Source organism: Molothrus aeneus, chromosome 25, assembly GCF_037042795.1.
Source record: "Molothrus aeneus isolate 106 chromosome 25, BPBGC_Maene_1.0, whole genome shotgun sequence".
Taxonomy (NCBI): Eukaryota; Metazoa; Chordata; class Aves; order Passeriformes; family Icteridae; genus Molothrus; species Molothrus aeneus.
Genome location: NC_089670.1, coordinates 3,098,853 through 3,118,289, shown reverse-complemented (window position 1 = coordinate 3,118,289; position 19,437 = coordinate 3,098,853). Strand labels below are relative to the sequence as shown.

The following is a 19,437-nucleotide window of genomic DNA, read 5'->3' as shown; positions in this document are numbered from 1 at the left end:
TTTCTGTAGTTGTTGTGCATAAATGTGAAGCTGCCTTGTGTTCAGGATGCCAAACTCAGCCTGCTCTGCTCAGTGTGTGATCATGCTCTGGATGCAGTGTTCACAGGAGCTGTGTCAGAGACTGCCCAGGGCATTTAGAAATAAAGAGAGCAAGTGGTTTTGTGTGTGTACACACACAGCCCCACGCTCCAGTTTATTTTATGAAACCTTAAACTGACATGGTTGAAAGGGACCTCTGAAGGTCATCTCATCCCCCCTGCTGCAAGCAGGGCTGACTTCAGGTTTGGATCAGGTTACTCAGAGCTTGGCCTTCTGAAAATTGGCTGTTTTATAGAATTTTGAACTGTTGTTTCTTAAAACATAGGATCCAGAATGATTTCATCTTGCATTTCTGTTTTCCATTTTTCTTATCTACTATTATTGTAGTAGCCACAGTCCTGATCCATGGCTTTTAAGATATGGGAACCCTTGAAATACATTCATGGGGGCAACTTAATACAGGCAATTTGTGATTTGAACAGCATTGTCTGTACCAGGTAACAGTGTGTGCATGTGGAGATGCTTTGGGATTTGTCACAAAGACCTTTCTCTGGCTTTAAGAGAGAATATGGTCTGAAGTGAGGTGACTGCAGGCATTGTGTTAAGTAATCTTTTTGATGTGGTTCCTGTTGTGTGTTTGTAAACATCTCCTGTCTGTAGTAGCAGGAATACTTTGGTCAGTGTGTATGCAGTGAGCAGAGAGTGCAGATCCAGGGTCTCTTGTATGGATGGCTGTTGCTGTTGAACGTGGTTACACTTTGGCCTCAGTCAGGTTCAGTGACAAACTCCATATGCTTTCCTGAAGACATGTTGGGCTTAGATCTTTTAGATCTAGCTGATGAAGTAATTGTTAGGCTGTTTTCTCAAGTTAGTGTGTATTCCTGTTCTTGATCTCCACATCCTTGGGATATCTGGTAAATCTCATCCTGCCTCTTCCTGGTTCTCTGCACAATTTTCTTTCCCCTCCTGTATGCTCCTTCTTCGTTGGTCAGCCTTGGTGCAGACATCAGAAGACATTTCAGCAGAAGAATTTCAGCACTCTTTGTAAGCTTTGTTTAAATAATACATTTCAAAGCAGTTTTTGACATGACCTATTTTTCAAATGAACACAGCACTTCTTGTCTTAGTGTTGCTATCTTCAGTGGCAAAAAATACAATCCTGTTGTAGTAGGATTTTTTGGAATTTAAAAATTCCATCACAGGATAAACTGGACCTGGCTTTGAGTATGGTACAATAATGTTTAACTTGTGACTCAGCTGTTGGTCTGGGATGACTTAAAGTGAATCTCTACAGAGCAGCTCTGACAATTCTTGTGCTGGTTTAAATCCCAAATTAGATAAAAGTACTTGGGGATAATAGAGTGCAACATATTCAATATATTCCAGTGAGTTGTTTTTCCTTTCCTTTTCCAGAAGGGCAGATGAGAGGTTGCAGTAGATAATTCTCATAGGTGAAAATGATTCTTGTCTGTAACATGCTGATTCAGTGTGTTGTGTGGGCTTGCAGATAGGACTTTGGGTAAGATTTGAGCAGAAATACCTCACCAGGTTTGTGAACTTTGCTATAAATTAAGACAGCTGCAGTTGTGTTTTGTGACTGTGTAGAAAAAAACCTCTTCCTGGAATTCATATAGCTGTTGTCCAAAATGATCCTAAATCAGCATTTTTTTAAAGTCTGATCATACAATAAGGATTTGCATAACTTTATTTCAAGACTGATGAATGATAAATAAATAGAGGACATGCAGGAATAAGATACTTGCTCTTCTTTTTTAGGATGGCTTCCAAAAGCCATAGCCAGAAGAGGATCCCTGATGGAAGCCTAGAAGTGCTCTGTGAATGTGCAGAGTGTTCTGTCAGACCCATTGCAGGGCTGCCAGGCTAGCCAGGGTAACTGTGGCTCTGGCTTCATGTTCCAGCTCCCACAGCTGCTGCTGCTCTTCCCTTTTCCAGGCTCCCCACAGCCTCTGACACACTTTGAGTGCATGTGATAACCAGGAACTCACCTAAACACACCCTCAGCAGGGTGGTATCTTTGACTTTTTGATTTTTGATTTTTTCTTCCTGTCACTGCTTTCATGTGGTTTGTTCTGTCACACCAGGGAGGTGCTGTGAGCCTGGGAACCAGTGGCAAGCCCAGGAAATGACAGCAGCACTGCAAGCTTGGGATGGAGCTGTGGGCTAAACATTGATCTGTGATGGGAAACACCTTTCACCTTGTAGTCATGCAGAAAAGCACTGAGCACAGCTATTCAGATTATTCTGGGATCTTAGGCAAATAATACCTATTTCTGGTGACAAATTTAAAGCCTATTGAGCACTAGAAATAGGATATTAAGGTTTTAACTTAAAATTATGAGCTTCTGGAACTTTTTTTTTTATTTGCTTATTCTGCCTCATGCCTTCCTAATAAAAAAAAACAACCAGGTGTTAAGAGGAAAAAAAAAAATTTGTGAGGATGCTTAGTAGATGTTTTAAATTCACTTGTTTTAAATTTTGATTTCTCTTTGATATCAGATCTTTGTGGTGTAAAATAGCAAAGGTGAGTTCCAAACTGCAGATGTATTTAATGGTGAGATGACATCAGGTGCTCTCAGAGAGGGTGAGTTTTGTGCTTAAAATTCTGTATTGGGAATTGGAGGAAAAAAATATTTTTAGATACAAAAATGTGTCTCTTTTGGATGTCCAGTGATTCTCTCTCCTTTCCTACTTCCATCCATCCTAATCTTGGTTTATTCAGTTACAGCTGTGAGTGATGTTTTTCTTCCCCTCTTGTCTACTAAAACCCTGCCTCTGCAATTACTGCAACTGTTTTATTGGGGGAAAATTGCCTTTCAGTCTTTTCTTACAAAGGAAGAAAATTAATGGAATGAGATTTTCAGCTGCATTTACATGGCTGGGTTTGTGTAAAGACTGAACAGAATCACAGATTGCCAAAAAAAGTTGATAAACTGAGGGAAAAATGTTATCTGTGGAAGAAATTGAAGACTGATGCTGGTGTTAATTATAGGAAGCATGTTCTTACCTGTATTTGCTTTTTTCTTTAATCAAAATGGAGTAGAAATCAAAGAATGAGAGTGCATAAATCATGGGACATTACAGAAAGACATTTTGTTGTACAAGGGCTCTTTAGGAGATTTGAAAAGCCTCTGAGGTGGTGGCCTACAGTTGCTGTACTTGGGGTTTTGTCACACTGACACAAACTCAGTTCATAATGCTGCCTTCAAAGCTTGGCCAACCTCAGAGGGAGCCAAAGCCCCCTGCTTTGGGATTAAGAAAAATACCTTTATATTGTGCAACATTTCTCTTAAAGGCTGCAGAAAGTAAAACACAAAAAGGTCAGGCCCAAAGGTCAGGCAGGAACCCATCACTGGCACCAAACTTGCAAATAAAATCATTTCTGCAGAGCTCTGTATCAGTAGATGACAAAAACTTGAATGATGTGTCACAGGTCAGTTTGCAGAATTGTGCTTACATCAATGATCTATTTGATTGCTGCAAATAACTTCTCACTGAGTCTTTTCTAGGGAGGAAAACAGCCTTATTGAGTAAAATAGAGGCAATTTGAGTGAAAAGTGCCATTAGGGATCTGATGAGGGAAAAAACAAATACTCCCTTGAAACTGATTAGTAGAAAGTTAAAAATTCATCAGAATCCTGGAGCCTGCCAACACACTAATCAAGTTGTTGAACTGCTGAGCTTCTCAAGTCATCCCCAGCACTGACCAGCCCCAGGGCAGTGACAGAAATCTGCAGGGCAGGGCTTGTGTAGCTGCTCTATTTACAGCCAGGTTCTAAATTTCATAGTGCTTTACAAATATATTTTGGGTTAGAAACTTTAATGGTGATGTGTGAAAGTTGACTGATTTTATGTTTGTGTCCTTGGGAGAAAGGGCAACGTGTTTGTGAGCTGCAACCTACTAATATTTCAACTCTATTTTAAACTCTCACTTTCTGGTTTTATTTCTGTCTAGGAATCCTGGTAGAAAGTGGCTGGATTTTATCTGCAAAGCTTTTGCACTCTGCAGGTTTCAGGTGGCACAAACAGCTTGTGAGAAGTCAAAAAAGTCCTGTAGTCCTGTAGCTGATGCTGTGGAATGTGCTCTGCTGTGTACTTGATGCATGTTGCTGTTTTTCTCTAATGCTGCAGTCTATCCTCAGAAAAGCTTTAAGTGCATTTAAAAATTGTCATGTATTATGGTCTATATATTAATTATACATATAGAAATGTTTCTCTTCATGATTTCTATTGAGCAAACTTTGCTCTTCTGTTGTTTGGGATTTGTTTTGTTTAGCCACGTGTTCAGGGGAGGTTTGGGTTGAAAATTGGGAAAAGATTCTTCCTGCAGAGATCAGGAGAGTGTGGGGCACTGCCCAGGCTCCCCAGGGAATGGGCACAGCCCCAGGGCTGCCAGAGCCCCAGGAGAGCTGGGACAGCTCAGGGTGGGCTTGTTGGGTGTCCTGAGCAGGGCCACAGCTGGGCTGTGCTGATCCCTGTGGGTCTCTCCCAGCTGGGCTGATCCCTGTGGGTCTCTCCCAGCTCAGGATATTCTGTGATTCCTTAGCCCAGTTCTGCACCTCACTCACTGATTTGATACCAGGCAATGGAAAACTGAGTGTTGCTGACTGCAGTGACTGTAACAAATACAAGCAGGTGGTTCCACATCCCTCTTGTGTTCAGTTCTGTCACCATGCAAACATTGAGCTCCCCTGGCAGCAGGGATGCCCCACAGAAGGCCCTGGATGGAATAGGGGGCACTTGGAAACACTGCTGAGAAACTCTGGGTGCTCATCACAAGGTGGATTGATTATTTGGTGCTTGGAATACAGTCTCTTGCATCATTCCTTCTCTGAGACTGAAATGAAAACAGAGTATCAAATTAACCACAGGCTAATTCAATTAGCAGAATAAATTGAGGTGGAGGAGATGGGCTTTGAAGAACCCAAGTCCTCAGCAGAGAGATTTATTCCTATGTTGAACATCTGTCAGTAATTACTGTCCCTGAGCATCAGTAGCTTCTGGTCACAGACTCTCTGCTGGCTCTTCCTAACACAGCCCCGTGGTGGCCTTTGACTGATGAGACTCAGCTTCATTTTTCTGCTCCTGATTGAGGTTTTGTAGTGCCTGTGTGTTGGTGTTCTGAATATCTGCTGAAGGGAACTTTTTTCCTCATGTGTGCTTCTGTTTTCCCCAAAGGTCTCACCTTTATAGTGCTTATTATGCATCACTCAGGTGAACATGTAGAAGTGAGTGACATCTTTCTGCCTCAATATTCTATATTTGCAGTAGACAGAAATTGGTTTTCATTGATTTTTTTTTCTTCTCTCCCTGTGTTGAAAAGACTTTGGTATTGATATTTGGGCAATATTTCTTTTTTTTAAAAGGTAATCTCAGACCTGTCTGTGCTGTCCATTTTGTATTGCAAAGCATGTTAACATGAGTCTGAATTTTGAAAAGATTCCTGTCTCTCCTGTCAGAAATGTTTGTATTCTCCCCTTGCCCTTCTGGAGGTTGCTTGAACACCTTGTGATTTGCACAGGACTCAAACAGAATCTGTTCACCACAACATTTGTTTGGGGTTTTTTCCTAAATGGTTCTAAACAGCTATTGTTCAATATTCCCCTCCCAGAAAGAAGACAATAGTGTGACTTTCTCTCTCTCTTTTATCAAAACTTTAAATGCTTTATGTTTTAAAGATTAGCTGTAAACTTCCTTCAGTATCATAGAAAAAGCAATTAAATATGACAACCATTCTGAATATTTTGAGATTTATTAGGAAAAAGAGAAAATCTTTGGAGCCAAACCTGAGACTAAATGTTCTTCAGTATCTTGTTTTGTCTTCAGGAAGGGCATTCTCAGCAGCTCCATCTTATGTCAGTGTTACAAATACAGCTGTGCAAGACTGGCTCTTGGTAGATTTTGGTATAAACAGAGAACAGAGGTTGGTTCTTGTGTTGGAGGATTCCTAACAGGGATGGAAAATGTCCTATTTTAAGTTCTTCAGGCTTTGGTTACACATTAAAAATACCAATGCTAAATACTTTATATGGATGTGAAAGCAGTGCTGCTGTCATCATATTCCTTATAGGATCTTTCTTTGTGTGCTTTGAATTCAGCCAGTTTCTTTATAGGCATCTTACAATATCTGTTTATAGAACATGAGGTTGTTCTCACAGTGCTTTTGCCTTATTAAATGATTTCAATAACATTTGTCTCTGGTGAAAACAATTGCACTTTCTTAACCTTTGTGTAATAGTTTTTCATACCTCAGTATCTCAGTAATTCTCTTCTGAAGTTTGCTTTGTTCTGCACTTTTCCTGTTGGACACAGTAAGAAATATTTCAAAGACAGACATAAAGAAAATATGTCTTTTCACTGTTACTTTCTTTTTGGCTCTCTGTTGGCTGAGGAAAAAGCATTGATTTTAAAACAAACCCAAACCAAACTGATTTTGATAAAAACTTCATTTCTCACATGCTGAAACAACAAATTTCAATTAGAAGGCTCTGTCACGAAAATAATATTTGAAAGCCTCTTTTTCTTATTGATTCTTGTTAGCTTACACTTGGTACTGGTTTTGATTTACCTTTGGTTATGTTTCATGTACTTAATTCACATTTTAATTCAAAGAGTTGCTGTACATTTCTTGATCCAGCAAAGAGATAGGATGAACATTCCATTGCAGAAATGGCAAAAGAACTTGGAGAAAATTCTTCCAGTAGAATTGTGGCTCATAACTGATAGCAGTTACTAATGATCAACATTCAGTCCAGTGAGTGCTGCATTGGTGAGATCTGGTCCTGGTTATGCTTCAGGACTTCACTGTGTAGAACTCTTGGTTAGAAATGGGTAACAAAACTTCAGTGCTTTTGAATCACCAGGTCCAATTTTAAACATAAACCAGAAGCCTGAAGAATAATGAAGAATAAATATAATAATAATATATTCTTATTATTCTTATAATAAATAAGAATAATGAGCTATTTCTTTGGCAAAGCTCTGGGTCATGCAGGGCTGGATTGCAAAGCAAGGGGGGTTTGCATTTCCAGTTAACACACACTGCTGCTGCAGCTTCTAAAAATCCTTTGGTGGTAAAAAACAAATAAATCCAGTGTAAAATAAATAAATCACTCCTTTCAGAGTGATTACCTGGGAGAGTGGAAGGGATGCTCTCTGTTCAAGGATCTGGGGCTGTGCCTTTATCCCTTTGGTCACTACAAAGTTCCAGCATGCTCACCTCCTCGAACTGCTTGAGGTCAGTTATGTATTTGCTCTTTGCAGATAAGAATTAATTAGCCTGATTATTTTTCATAGCTTTTGGATGGCTTCCCCACCTGGAGAGGAGCAATTCCTCTGTGGCAGTGAGTGCTGAGCCAGAAGCTTTCTGCCTTGCACTTGGAAGAAGTGCTGACTGGTTCTTTGGGTTGTGTGAGGAAGCAGGCAGCCTGTGGCTGGAATGCAAAGGATAATAAAGCAGTTCCACAAAGGAGCTGGCCAGCCCTGGGTGGCTTTGGCTTGTGCAGTGCTCGTTTCCCTTCTCTCCCAGGTCAATAGCACGTTAACAAGTGGAGCTCAGGTAGCTCTGTTTGCCCTCCTCCTTGCTCTTCCTACGAAAAATGTGTTCTGGATGTCTTAGGTTTTTTAAGAGAATTGCACTTTACAGCTTTATTACTTAAAGAGGTGTGAAAGTCATCCATAAAGGAAAAAAATGCTAACATGTGAGGTACAGTAGTTTGTTTTCTCCTGTTATTATTAAAGTCACTTCAGAAACTGGCTGGGTGTAGCTGGAGAGCTTCCCACCATCCCAGGCATTTGCTGTTTTCCACATTTTGCAGCAATTACACAGTGCTTTTTTAACACTTTGCCATTGACCAAAATGCATTTGGGAGAGAATGACTGAATCCCAGCACGAGTCCTGCTAAGTTTTACACACCTTGTTAAATTTAAGCATGTGAAGAGCTCCAGGATAGTTCCTGGGATTACTCAGAAATGTGGCTGTGGGTTTGAGGCTCTGTTGGAGGAAGCTGTTACTGCTTACGAGAGGCTTCTCACCTTGGGAAAGGAAAAAATGTGCTTGTGAGGCATAGGGATATTAATATGGGAAATCTTTCTTCATTCAGTTGCACAGGGTCTGGTATTTGGTGGGCTCATTTTGTTATATCACATGTGAATGTTACTGAAGTGGTTCTGACAATTAACTTTGTAGGATTTTGTTTACTGAAAATCAAATCTCACTGGAAGCCTGGGACTCTTGCTGTAATAAAAAGATTATGGATGGCTCCTGATAGCTTTTAAAAACTGTTTAATTGCTGGTTGTGTCAAAGTAAGCAATTAAGGTCACTTAATCTACTTGATTATTCATCATATTCCTCTAGTAGTACTCTGTGCTTAGTGTCTGTGAATATGTGCATCCTGAGAAGCTGCTGCACTCATTCATAGCCCTCAGGACAGGGCACATGTAATAAGAAAGAAAACTTCATTCCATGGCAGTGCAAGCAGCTGTGAATGAATGCCCTTGTGTTGCTACAGCAGGAGCTTCAAGGAAAAATGAAAAGTCTAAAAATGTGTAGTCATTTAAAGGCAGGTTGATCACATAAAACAGTATTAATGGATTAGCTCTTAGATGGTACTTACACATTTCTATTAACCTCAGGGCAGATGGTTTTATGATTAGATGGTACAGGTGCTTCATTTCTGTGATGCAGTCAGATGCTGCTGCAGAATATGGTGGGGACTGGATAACATTGGGTTACTTGGCATGAAGTAGAAAAATGGAAGAAGTGCTTTGAGAGCTTGTTTAGTGCCACTGGCCATTGCAGAAGTTCATTGGGATGATTAAATTTTGGTCAGTAGCTTCATTCTGTCCTGAGTAGTTAAGGTGGATGTAAGGCAGACAGAGAAAAAGGCCTTTTGCTGTCAGTCAGCTGGCAGGGGAAGAAAAGCATGAAGAGGATTATCTGCAGTGCAGCTCTGACATCAGGGCCAGGTTTTGTTCCACAAGTGGATTTTTGGGGAACCCAGAGAACAAAGAGAATGTTCTGTCAGTGTGAGCTGTTCACCACTTGTACCTGCTCTGGTTCCTGCTCTGTGCAGCACAGACCTGCACAGGTCAGGGTGACCTGTACCTGTGCTGTGTGATCACAAAGCAAGTGACTAAATCTGCTCCAGTTTAGGAAAACATGGACAGAAGGATCTCAGCTGTCTTCTTGAAATGAATGGAGCTTCTGACACTGGGGTCTGGTGTTTGCTCTGCAGTGGTGCTCATGCAAAAGCAAACAGCCCTGCTGGTGTTCAGTTCCTTTCCACAGAGCAGCTTAGTGATGGTGGGAACCTTGGAAAGAAATTTCAGTGCAGGCAGATTACAAACCTTCAGCATTCCATGTCAGTGTTCTCTGTGTTGTTCTGTATGAACAGGACAGGCTCTGTATCAGCTCTGTGAATTCAGTACTGCTGGTTATTAATGAATTAATACAAATTAAGAAAGCTGTGATTCACATAACGGTGAAGTAGCAGCAGTGCCTTTGAGTTCTGCAAACTGAGCAACCATCAGGGTGGTGAAAAGTGCTGCTGGCCTGATGGAAATTCACCTGGCTGCTCTCCCATTCTGCCGCTTCTCTCCCTCTGCAGGCGTGGGGTGCGTTAGGAGATGGCGATCCATGGGTAATTCCAGCCAGCAGGGCCCTCAGGATCCCAAAGCGATTGTTAGCAAAGCAGGCACAACATTTCTGTTGCCAGCAGAGCCAAGGGATAAAAACAAGCTGAGAATCAGGGAGTCATAACTGCCTCTCTGATGCTCCACATTTGCTGTGCCAAACATATGTTGGTATAGAAGAAAGTCTGATTCTAAATACCAGAGTGTGGGCAAGATTTAACTAAAGTTTCTGTAAAAGAAACCAAAGCTCTAAACTGTTGCTATATTTTACTGCATCTGCTGTGCATATGAGATTGTGTAAATGGACTGAACCAGTATGGAATTGTGTTGTAGCTGCCTATAAGAATTGCTGATACAATCCTAAGGGTAAAACTAAGGTTTGCCATCACTTTGCAGGTAGCAGGTACCATATTCTGTTCCTAAGCATTCACAAAATAGTTCTACAGTTGAAGATCTGTTGACTCAAATGTGCAAACCCAAAAGTTTCAATTTCAACTTGACTGCTGGATGTTTGTTAGCAGGCTGACTGGTTTTTGGCTGAAGTGTAAAAATGTTTAATGCCTTTTGGATTCACAGAATGGTTTGGGTCAGAAAGGACCTAAAGTTCATGCTCCTGCCATGGGCAGAAACACCTTCCACCAGACCAGGCTGCTCCAAACCTCATCCAACCTGGCCTTGAACACACCTGGGGATTGGGCAGCCACCGCTTCTCTGGGCAGTTATTTTTATTAATAAATAATTGTGAGCTTCAGTACTGTAAAAACCCCAACCAACACAACCCTTTTCTCAGCAAACCATGGTGAGGTTATGGAGCTGTTACGGTGACACGTTTGCAGTGCATATGTTGGTAAATAAGCATGAATACATTTTAGCACCCTCTTCACAGTTTATAGCCAAACGTGTTTAACTGTTTACTTTTCAGTTTTGACAGTGCCTGGTCCCTGTAACAATGAGTATTTGGATCAGGTAAAATATTTTCATTGCAGATGCTGTATTTGTCCCTGTAACAATGAGTATTTGGATCAGGTATAATATTTTCATTGCAGATGCTGTATTTGTTGAACTGTGTAAAATTCATGCCATCTTTTTTGGTAGCCTGTGCCGTTTTCAGGTCAGAGCGATGCTGTGGGGTCTCGCTGAGTGTTTCCATGCTGTCACCCGTGCCATTGCCGCTGTGTGCCGTGCCCTCGGAGCAGTGACACCCAGCACTCGGTGTCTGGGTGCCGTGTCAGGTCACTCCCTCCTTGTGCCCTGGTTCCTCTGAGAAAAGTGGGGCTGAGCCGAGCTGTGTGCACAGACACAGCGTGCCCTGCCTGGAACCTGGGCATTTGAAACACTCTGCTGCTTTTCCATGCATGTTACAAAACTCTGACAGGGCGGAGTTACCTTTAGCTTTAACATCACCCTCACAAGGCTGTCACGTCAAACTTTAGTTTTAGTTTTATTATTTGTTAATAATACGGTGTTTTGAGGCTAAATTTGAGCAGTTACTCTCCTAGTGGTTCTTGCTAACCCTCTAGCACTATTCGTCTACTTGTATTTATTAAATTTTCCATTCTTCTCCCTCTCCTCCCGCGCCCGGTGCCGTTCCTGAGGGCGCTGCTTGCGGACAGCAGGTGCGGGGCCCGGATCCCCGCCGGAGGCTGCAGGTGCCCGAGAGGCAGGGCAGGAGCTGCGGGGACCTGGCCGGCAGGGGCGGCCGTCCCGGAGCCGGCTCCGTCCCTCCCCTCCCGTCCTTCTCCTCCCCTCACGGCCGGCGGGCGGGAGGTGCCGCCGGGGCAGCTCCGCCCCGCTCCCCGCGCGCGGCTCCGCTCCGCGCTTTCCGGGCCGCGCCCCTGCGCTCGTGCGCCGACGCTCGGACGTGCGGGGCCGGCGCCGCTCGCCATTGGCCGCGCCGCCGTAGCCCCATGGGCGTGCGGGCCGCGCATTGGCCCCGCGCGCTGTCAATCAGCGCGTGGCTGCGTCAGGGCCGGGTGCGCGGCCCCGTTCCCTGCTGTGTGCGGGGCCGGCGCGGGGCCGGTGCGGGCGGGGCCGCGCCTCGCTCGTCCCTCGCTAAGATGGCGGCGGCGGCGGCGGCGGCGGCCGTGGCGCGGCTCGAGGGCCGGGAGTTCGAGTACCTCATGAAGAAGCGCTCGGTGACCATCGGCCGCAACTCGTCGCAGGGCTCGGTGGACGTGAGCATGGGCCACTCCAGCTTCATCTCCCGCCGCCACCTCGAGATCTTCACCGCCGCGCCCCCGCCGCCGCCGGCCGGCGCGGACGGGCCGCCGCCCCCGCCGCAGGGAGACCCGGCGGGCGGAGCGGGGGGCGACTTCTACCTGCGCTGCCTCGGCAAGAACGGCGTGTTCGTGGACGGCGTGTTCCAGCGGCGCGGGGCGCCGCCGCTGCAGCTGCCGCGAGTGTGAGTACGCGGGGCCGGCGCTGCGGGGCCCGCCGGAGGCCGCGGGTGCACATGGCGTGTGACAGGCGAGAGCGGCCCCGTCCTGCCCGCGCCTCCGCCGGCACCGCCCGGCACCGCCGCCGTGCCCTCCGCCGTGTCCTTCCCCCGCACGGAGCGCCCGGCGCGGGCTGGAGCGGCCTCGGGCTGGCCAACAGAACCGGGGACAGCCCGGGCGCTGCTCGCGGGTGTCAGGGGAACCGGGCGGGCGGTTCTGCACGGCCCCGGGCTGGCCAACAGAACCGGGGACAGCCCGGGCGCTGCTCGTGGGTGTCAGGGGAACCGGGCGGGCGGTTCTGCACGGCCCCGGGCTGGCTGCGGGAGTCCTGCAGCCCCCTCGGTGCTTTGGCACAACCGGGGGCTTGTTCTGGTTTTGGTGATAGTTTCTGCTGCTTTGCCTAATTCGAACGTTTATTCTGATGGCTAAACTGAATCATCCACGTGAAATGCTTCTGCTGGCCTTAGCGTTTTAAAGTGTTTTCGTTACGTGACAGCAAATGTATTAAGAGGTTTTAAACGGTAATACATTCCTTTGCCATTACCAAACATTAACTGTCTGTGCAAAATGATTTTCTAGGGCAATACGTGAGGCCTGCCCCCGACATTTAAGGCTGTGTTGAACTGTAAATAAGTGATCTGTGCTCTGAGGAGTCACATGTAGGAAAAGTGAAAGTGTTTTGGTTTAGTGTATTTTAGCTTCCTTGACTAAGAAATACCTCAGACGTTACGAGTGCTGTGCCTTTATAAAGCACATGCCATCAGTGACACAGCCTGAATGCCCTATGAGCTTTTAAACTATGGTCAGGATATTGATGGTGTGTATTTTCTGCTCTGTCGGCCTAATGTTAGTTGTGTCACTTGGTTTCTCTCTGAAAATCAAATTGTCTTACCTTGCTGCTTTCTAGGAAATGCTCATTCTGAAGGGCTTGAACAGTGCCAGTGTGTAGTCCTGGATATAGTTGGAGGACTTGTTTGACCTTTAACTGTCAGTTCTATTTTTGCTTTCTGCTTTTAATATTAATAATTATTTGGCATATGGTTAATCTGTATTTTAATCTAACGCCTTTATGAAATGCAGATCAAATACTTTTTTCTTTATAAGCACTGCAGTATAATATACTATTTGTAAGCACAATTGTGCATGATCTATGTTGATTTCAAACAGTCTAGAATTAGTTGGAGTAATTGAGTCGGTAACATTCTTTTAAATGTTACCTGAGGAAACATTTAAAAGAGGAAAAAAGAAGTACTTCTTCATGCTGTCCACTGATTTGTAATTTATTCTAGTTCTTTCCATCAGTGTCACTTTTCAAGTGGAAAGAAGATTCAGAAGGATTTTTTGTCTCACTTTTTTATTGAACAATGATGAAAAGTTGTGTGTAGTTAAAATTTCTTCGCCGGTGAACACGTGGGTGGTGGTGCAGGAGCTGGCATTTGCTGTGTTCAGAGGTGCCACCATTCCTTGGGCTGTGCACACACAGTTCCCAGAGCTGCTGCGAGTGGTTATCCCCTGGTTACAAATTGGAGATGTGGACCAGTAAATCAAAGGTGCCCCTGGCCAGGAGCTGGAGCGGGGTGAGCATCACCTTGGAGGGCAGGAAGAGTCTGCAGCCCCAGAGTTACACTGGTGATTAACACTGCTACTTTGTTGCTTTGTTAAAAACAAACCTGTTTCTAAAACACGAGTCTTGCTGGGTTGAATGGGGAAATAGTAGTTTCATTATTTGCAAAGCTGGTTTTTTTGAACAGAAGTCTTCAGGCAAGTTCAAGGTACTGTCTCCTTTTAGGAAGTGCTTGCTGATGACTAATATTGTTTGTAGTCCTGTTCTTGAGTGTTGTTGTAGATTTAATTGGTCACACTGAAGGTGGTCTCCTGGATTTTAAGGGTCAAACTTAATTACTTCAGTATAATGTAAACATTAATTAATGGTTGAAGTGTGATGGGAAAGAAAGTGGTTTTGGTGTGAGCTCAAGATTGATGATTGCCAGCCTCCAGCTCAAGTAATCACCAGATCTATTTTTGCTGTTCTTTAATCCTCCTCTGTTGCCAGTAATAAATATGCTTTGCCTATGACTTCACAATCATCGGAAATTTTAATGGCAGGTGAAGTTGAAAAAATTAGGGTGGCCTGTCCTTCTGTTTGTTTTGAAGTGATCCTGGAGACCAAAGATGGGGGGTCCATCTCTGTTTTGTCTGATTAATAGTGACTTAAAAAGGTGCCAAGTACAGTACTCTTACAGACTTTAAATCTCTTATTTGCCTGTCACTAATAATTGTATATAGTTCCAGTGTCCTTGGCCTTTTTTTGTTTCAGCACAGTGTTTAAATTTGACTGCATTAATAATATTACTGAACTCATTGTTTTTGCAAGGAAAAAACAGCAATGCACCTTGGTAGTCTCCTGAAAAACACACATTTTAAACATCTGGGGAAATTAAATGATTAATGTTAGAGTATACACTTACCTGTAATAAAGGCATCTTTTTTCTGCAGATAGAAATGTCATGAAACATGGAATTACTGTGCCTTAAGATAAGTGTTCTGGTTGCTATTTTTAATGCTCCCTGGAAGCCTTACTGGCAATTCAAATGTTGAAGTTATCAAGCAGGAGGTAATAGCAGTGGGAAGTGTGTTTTTGTTTTTGCAGTTCTTGACAGACTCCCATCCCTCCTTGTGTATGTACAAACCAGCTGTCGTCTTGTGAGCTGAATCAAGCGGGGGTGGGGAGAAAAAAGCCATTTTTGAGTGTGTCCAGCAAGGAGCTCTCCTGTCAATGTCATGGCACACATGGGATGAAAGAGGTTGCAGAGGCTCCTGCTCAAGACACTGAGATCAAACCAAGAAATGAATATTTCTACAGCCACCTTTGAGATGCACAGACTGTCCCTCTCCAGTTCCTAAAGTTCACGTTTTTTAATTGCTTTCATTTGCTGCCTGTGGAATTTCCCCTGCCTTCAGTGAAAGCATTGATTGGATATATTGCTAGGTAAATCACAACATCAATATTTGCTTTGGAGGTACTTGGCTGGATAAATACCTTTTGTGCTGGGCAGAGCAGCGGTTGTTGTCAGAGCTGTTGTGTACAGCTTTTGGAGAGGCAGGATTCCAGGCAGATGTAACTGATACAGCTGGAAAAACAGACAGACTTCTGGGTACAGCTTTGCTCTGAAGGAGTGCTTTTGTTTTGGTTTGATTTTTGGGTTTCTGGATGTGCTTTGTGCATTGGCCTTTGAATTCACAGAACTCAGGACATCTTGGACTTCACTGTTCTGAGGCAGCCTTACTCATTTTGACAAACCCATAGATTTTGTATTTTAGTCAGTACTTTTGGTTTTGCTTTTGTGGAAGTAATTTGTGATTCATAAACAAGATGCCATGAACATAGGAGCAGCATTTTTAAGTCAGGTCACAGATGCATTTAGTCCATGACCTGCCTTCAGGAGTGGTCAGTAGCAGATGCCCAGGAAGGAGCATAAAAATGGATTAATACAAATAGTTGTGTTTTGCTTGGTTATTCTTTTGGATCCAAAGTCAGAGTTCAATTCTTCTTGAGTTAAAATTATTTACTGTTTGCATTTTTTCCTCTCTCTTTTTTTAGTAGTTGAGTTTGGGTAAACCTCCTCTATCCACAGTGTCTTTGGATAGTGAATTCTGCAAAGTAATTGGAGCCCATGTTGGGAAAAATACCTCTTTTTGCTGAGTTTTTGGAACCTGATGCCTGGTAATTTCATTTGATCCAACTGAAGCTCTTTTCTAGTAAGAGACAGTAAATAACTCTCCCATTCTGTCATTCATTCTGCAGACTTCTTTACATTACTAAGTGTGGGTGCTCTTACAGTAAATGACATCAAGTACGTTTTACTTTAGCATAACGTTTCCTGACTAATCCTAAATTAAACCTGTGTAGCTGAAAACTAAAATTTAATTTGTTTGGATTCCTCTGATTTTCCTCCTGGTAATACAGAGGGCTGAATCAATAATTTTAGCTTGGTTTTGTAGTCTGGAACTACAAGCTGGGGTTATTGCTGCCTTTAAGCAGTAGAAGTTCTCCTGCTGATGAAAGCTGGTCGATTCTGAACAAGGATCAAGTGTATCTATTCCCTGAGTCAATTCTTTGGAAAACTTTATTATGTGCAGTGTTACCTGTCCAGGAAACAGATTGTAAAGAGCCTCAAATATATCAGTGCACTTTTTCTGTCATCTAATTGCAGTTATTTAAATCATGTGCAAAGCTGTGATGTCTGTGTGGTTGGAGCTGTGACTGTACATGTGCTCCATGGAAATTTCTCACTGGAAACATCTGTGGTTTGGCTTAACATGTCACATGGAGGTGAAGGGATCATGACATTTCCTTGGGTACTGTTCCACGGTAGCTAAGGGAGAACATGCATTGCTTGGGTGTGAGTTATGGTTTATGTTCTAAAGGTTTTCCTATGAGTAAACAGATACTTTGAGCAATCAAACAAAACACATGCTTCAAGGAATTGGTGTGAATATATTTTGCAGTCTGTACTGGCAGGGTGCTGTAAGTCCCTCAGGCCTTGGGCACCTGCTTTCTCCCTTCCTGACACCACTTTGACAGAGGCAGGGGCTCCTCAGGGTCACAGCTGCTGGGGAGAGGGAGACCTTGGCATTGATTTGTGTTCAGGGGTGTGTTTGGAGCTCCACAGCAGGTAAAAAACTATCAATTACAGATAAAACTATCAATTACAAATAAAACTATCAATTACAAGTTACCTCAGAACATGCATTGCTTGGGTTTGAGTTTTGGTTTATGTTCTAAAGCTTTTCCTATGAATAAACAGATACTTTGAGCAATCAAACAAAACACATGCTTCAAGGAATTGGTGTGAATATATCTGGCAGTGCTGTAAGTCCCTCAGGCCATGGGGCACCTGCTTTCTCCCTTCCCTGACACCACTTTGACAGAGGCAGGGGCTCCTCAGGGTGACAGCTGCCTGAAAGCTGGGGACACTTTGGGGCTGATTTGTGTTCAGGGGTGTGTTTGGAGCTCCACAGCAGCTGAAAAACTATCAATTACAGATACAAACTATCAATTACAGATAAAAACTATCAATTACAAATAAAACTATCAATTGCAAATTACCTCAGAGCATGAAACTAAGGAACATTGGACTTGGCTGTGACTTGACAGACTCAGACTCCAGAAACTTTTATTTACTGGTCCTGTGCCATAGTGACTAATAAGGTCAGCAGGGCTGTGTTTATAGGTGGGTTTTTGGTTACTTTAAAGTAGGATTTGCAAATGTCAAGCTCAGTAGAAGCAGTGTTCTCACTTTAGCAGATCTGATTGAAGAGGAGTGTAGGAGGAAGGTAGAGCACATATGATTTGAAATGAAAATAGAGATGAGCGGGAAGTTTCTATAGTAATAATTTGTGTTACAGTTGTTTCTGTCATCTTTTTTTCATATTTGCCTCTCAGTTACACACACCTTCTGAGTGATTTTTTAAATTTTATTAATAAAGCAGTGTTGCAAAATGTCAGACACCAATCAGGTAATTGAGGTAAAGCTTAAACAGTTTATATTTGGATTAATTTGCCCTCGATATGCTTTTTCTGTTGGTATGATTGATATGTATATGAAACATCCTTACCAAATTCTACTGATGCTACAAATGTTCTTACACCTGTAGGTAGCCATAGGAGGAAGTAGATTTTTTGTGTAATTCTATGAATATTACAAACTTTATAGTCTGTAAATTTCCTGTAAATTTCTATGACAGAAGCAAATTAGTGTCATTTTGGTTTAGAGGTGCAAAGTCAGTGTTAAAACTGTCTGTTCCAAGAATCTGCGGTCGAAAGAGAGTTTTGAGATTTTTCCTTCAGTTCATAATGAGGTTAGAGATATGCAAATTAAATAATTCTTTGCATTGATTAAATCAAAATACCAAGGTGCCATGTTTGAGTGGGATGATACACTTAATAGCAAAAGTAGTAAGTTAAATGAGCTAATAAAGATAATAAGTTAATCTTTCACCCTGTCTTTTCAAAATAAATGTGTGTTATTAATTTGCTTATAATTAGGTAAGGGCACTTACAAATATTATTCCTTCATGAAAGGAGATGTGTTTTAGAGAATAATTCTGCTGTGGAGGAGTTCTGCTGCTGTTGGGTTTTTCTTTTTATTTTTTTCAGCATGTGCAATTGTCATGGACAAAGCAAAAGGTTATTTACAGTCATGCCTGAGCTATTCAAAATAAGATGATGCTTCTTATTTGCTGTATTTTTCAGTAAATGCAGCAACTCTTCAAGACATCTCAAGTCCCATTAACTTATATAAAATTATGAAAAATACAGGGAAAAATATAATTTCAAAGAAAACCACGTATTTGTCCCGTGGTGTGAGGCCATGGCTTTTGCAGTTAGAAGGACTTTTCACAACAGTTCACTAATAGGCTGCTGTCTGTGCTGAAATCCTGGGAAGGTGGTGGGTTTATCTGCTGCCTTGCTTGTTTTCATGATAAAAAGTTGATGTGTAGTGACATTTGTTTCCTGCGACTTCCTGCCTTTAAGGAGTTTTTTGACCTAGATAAAGCAGTCAGAGGGGAGGAACCATATTTATTCTGCGGCTATTCCACTTTGGATGGTACAGGAAATAAATGTTCCATTCTCCAGTTAAGATTCCCTCACTGAAGGGAGCTGAGCTTTCAGTGAGTTGCAGAGCTGGTGCAGATTTTTTGACACATCATTTTTTGTAGGGATGAGAAGGTCTGTGCATGGCTGGAGTTTGTTTTTTCACACTTGTGGGTGTTTGTGGGATTCTGCTGCAGCCCCTGCACGTGCTGCTCTGTCCTCTCAGGTGCTGCCAAGCAGAACCTTGCACAAAGCAGGGTCTGTGTATGCTGGAAGGAAAAATTTCAGTATTCAAAATTTCAGAGTGTCTTAATAAATATTAATATGAACACACCACCTTTTTGTTTGTCCATGTGCAGCAAATGAAATGAAAACCATGAGGAGATTGGCAAACAGTTCTGTCCACGCTGATCCAAACATTCATGTTGACCCCAGCAAGGAAGCTCCTGTGGACAAGGATGTGCATGGAATTGAGAGTTTGGAGAGCCAGAGCAGTAAAGTAAAAATGCCAGAGTCCTGTCATTATCAGGGTGTTATGAAGTGGAACAAAATTAGTATAAAGTTGACTGGAATTAATTTGAATTCAGTGCTGGTTTAAGGCTTAACTTGAAGAATTACAGAAGGAAGCTGCAGCCAAAGGCTGGCTGAAGGCAGAAGTGACTTCAGTGTTGGATCAGAGTGCTCAGCACCTTGGCCATGTGGGTTCTCTGGGA

The 19,437-nt window shown here is 42.9% G+C and overlaps 1 protein-coding gene across 1 annotated transcript in view; it reads left to right on the top strand.

The window, feature by feature from the left end:
- Positions 1-11,598: 11,598 nt before the first annotated feature.
- FOXK2 (forkhead box K2) overlaps positions 11,599-19,437 on the top strand; it is a 45,175-nt gene continuing 37,336 nt past the window's right edge. The window contains exon 1 of the mRNA XM_066565673.1: positions 11,599-12,092. Within this exon, the coding sequence (XP_066421770.1) occupies positions 11,599-12,092 (494 nt within the window). The remainder of the gene's footprint in view (positions 12,093-19,437) is intronic.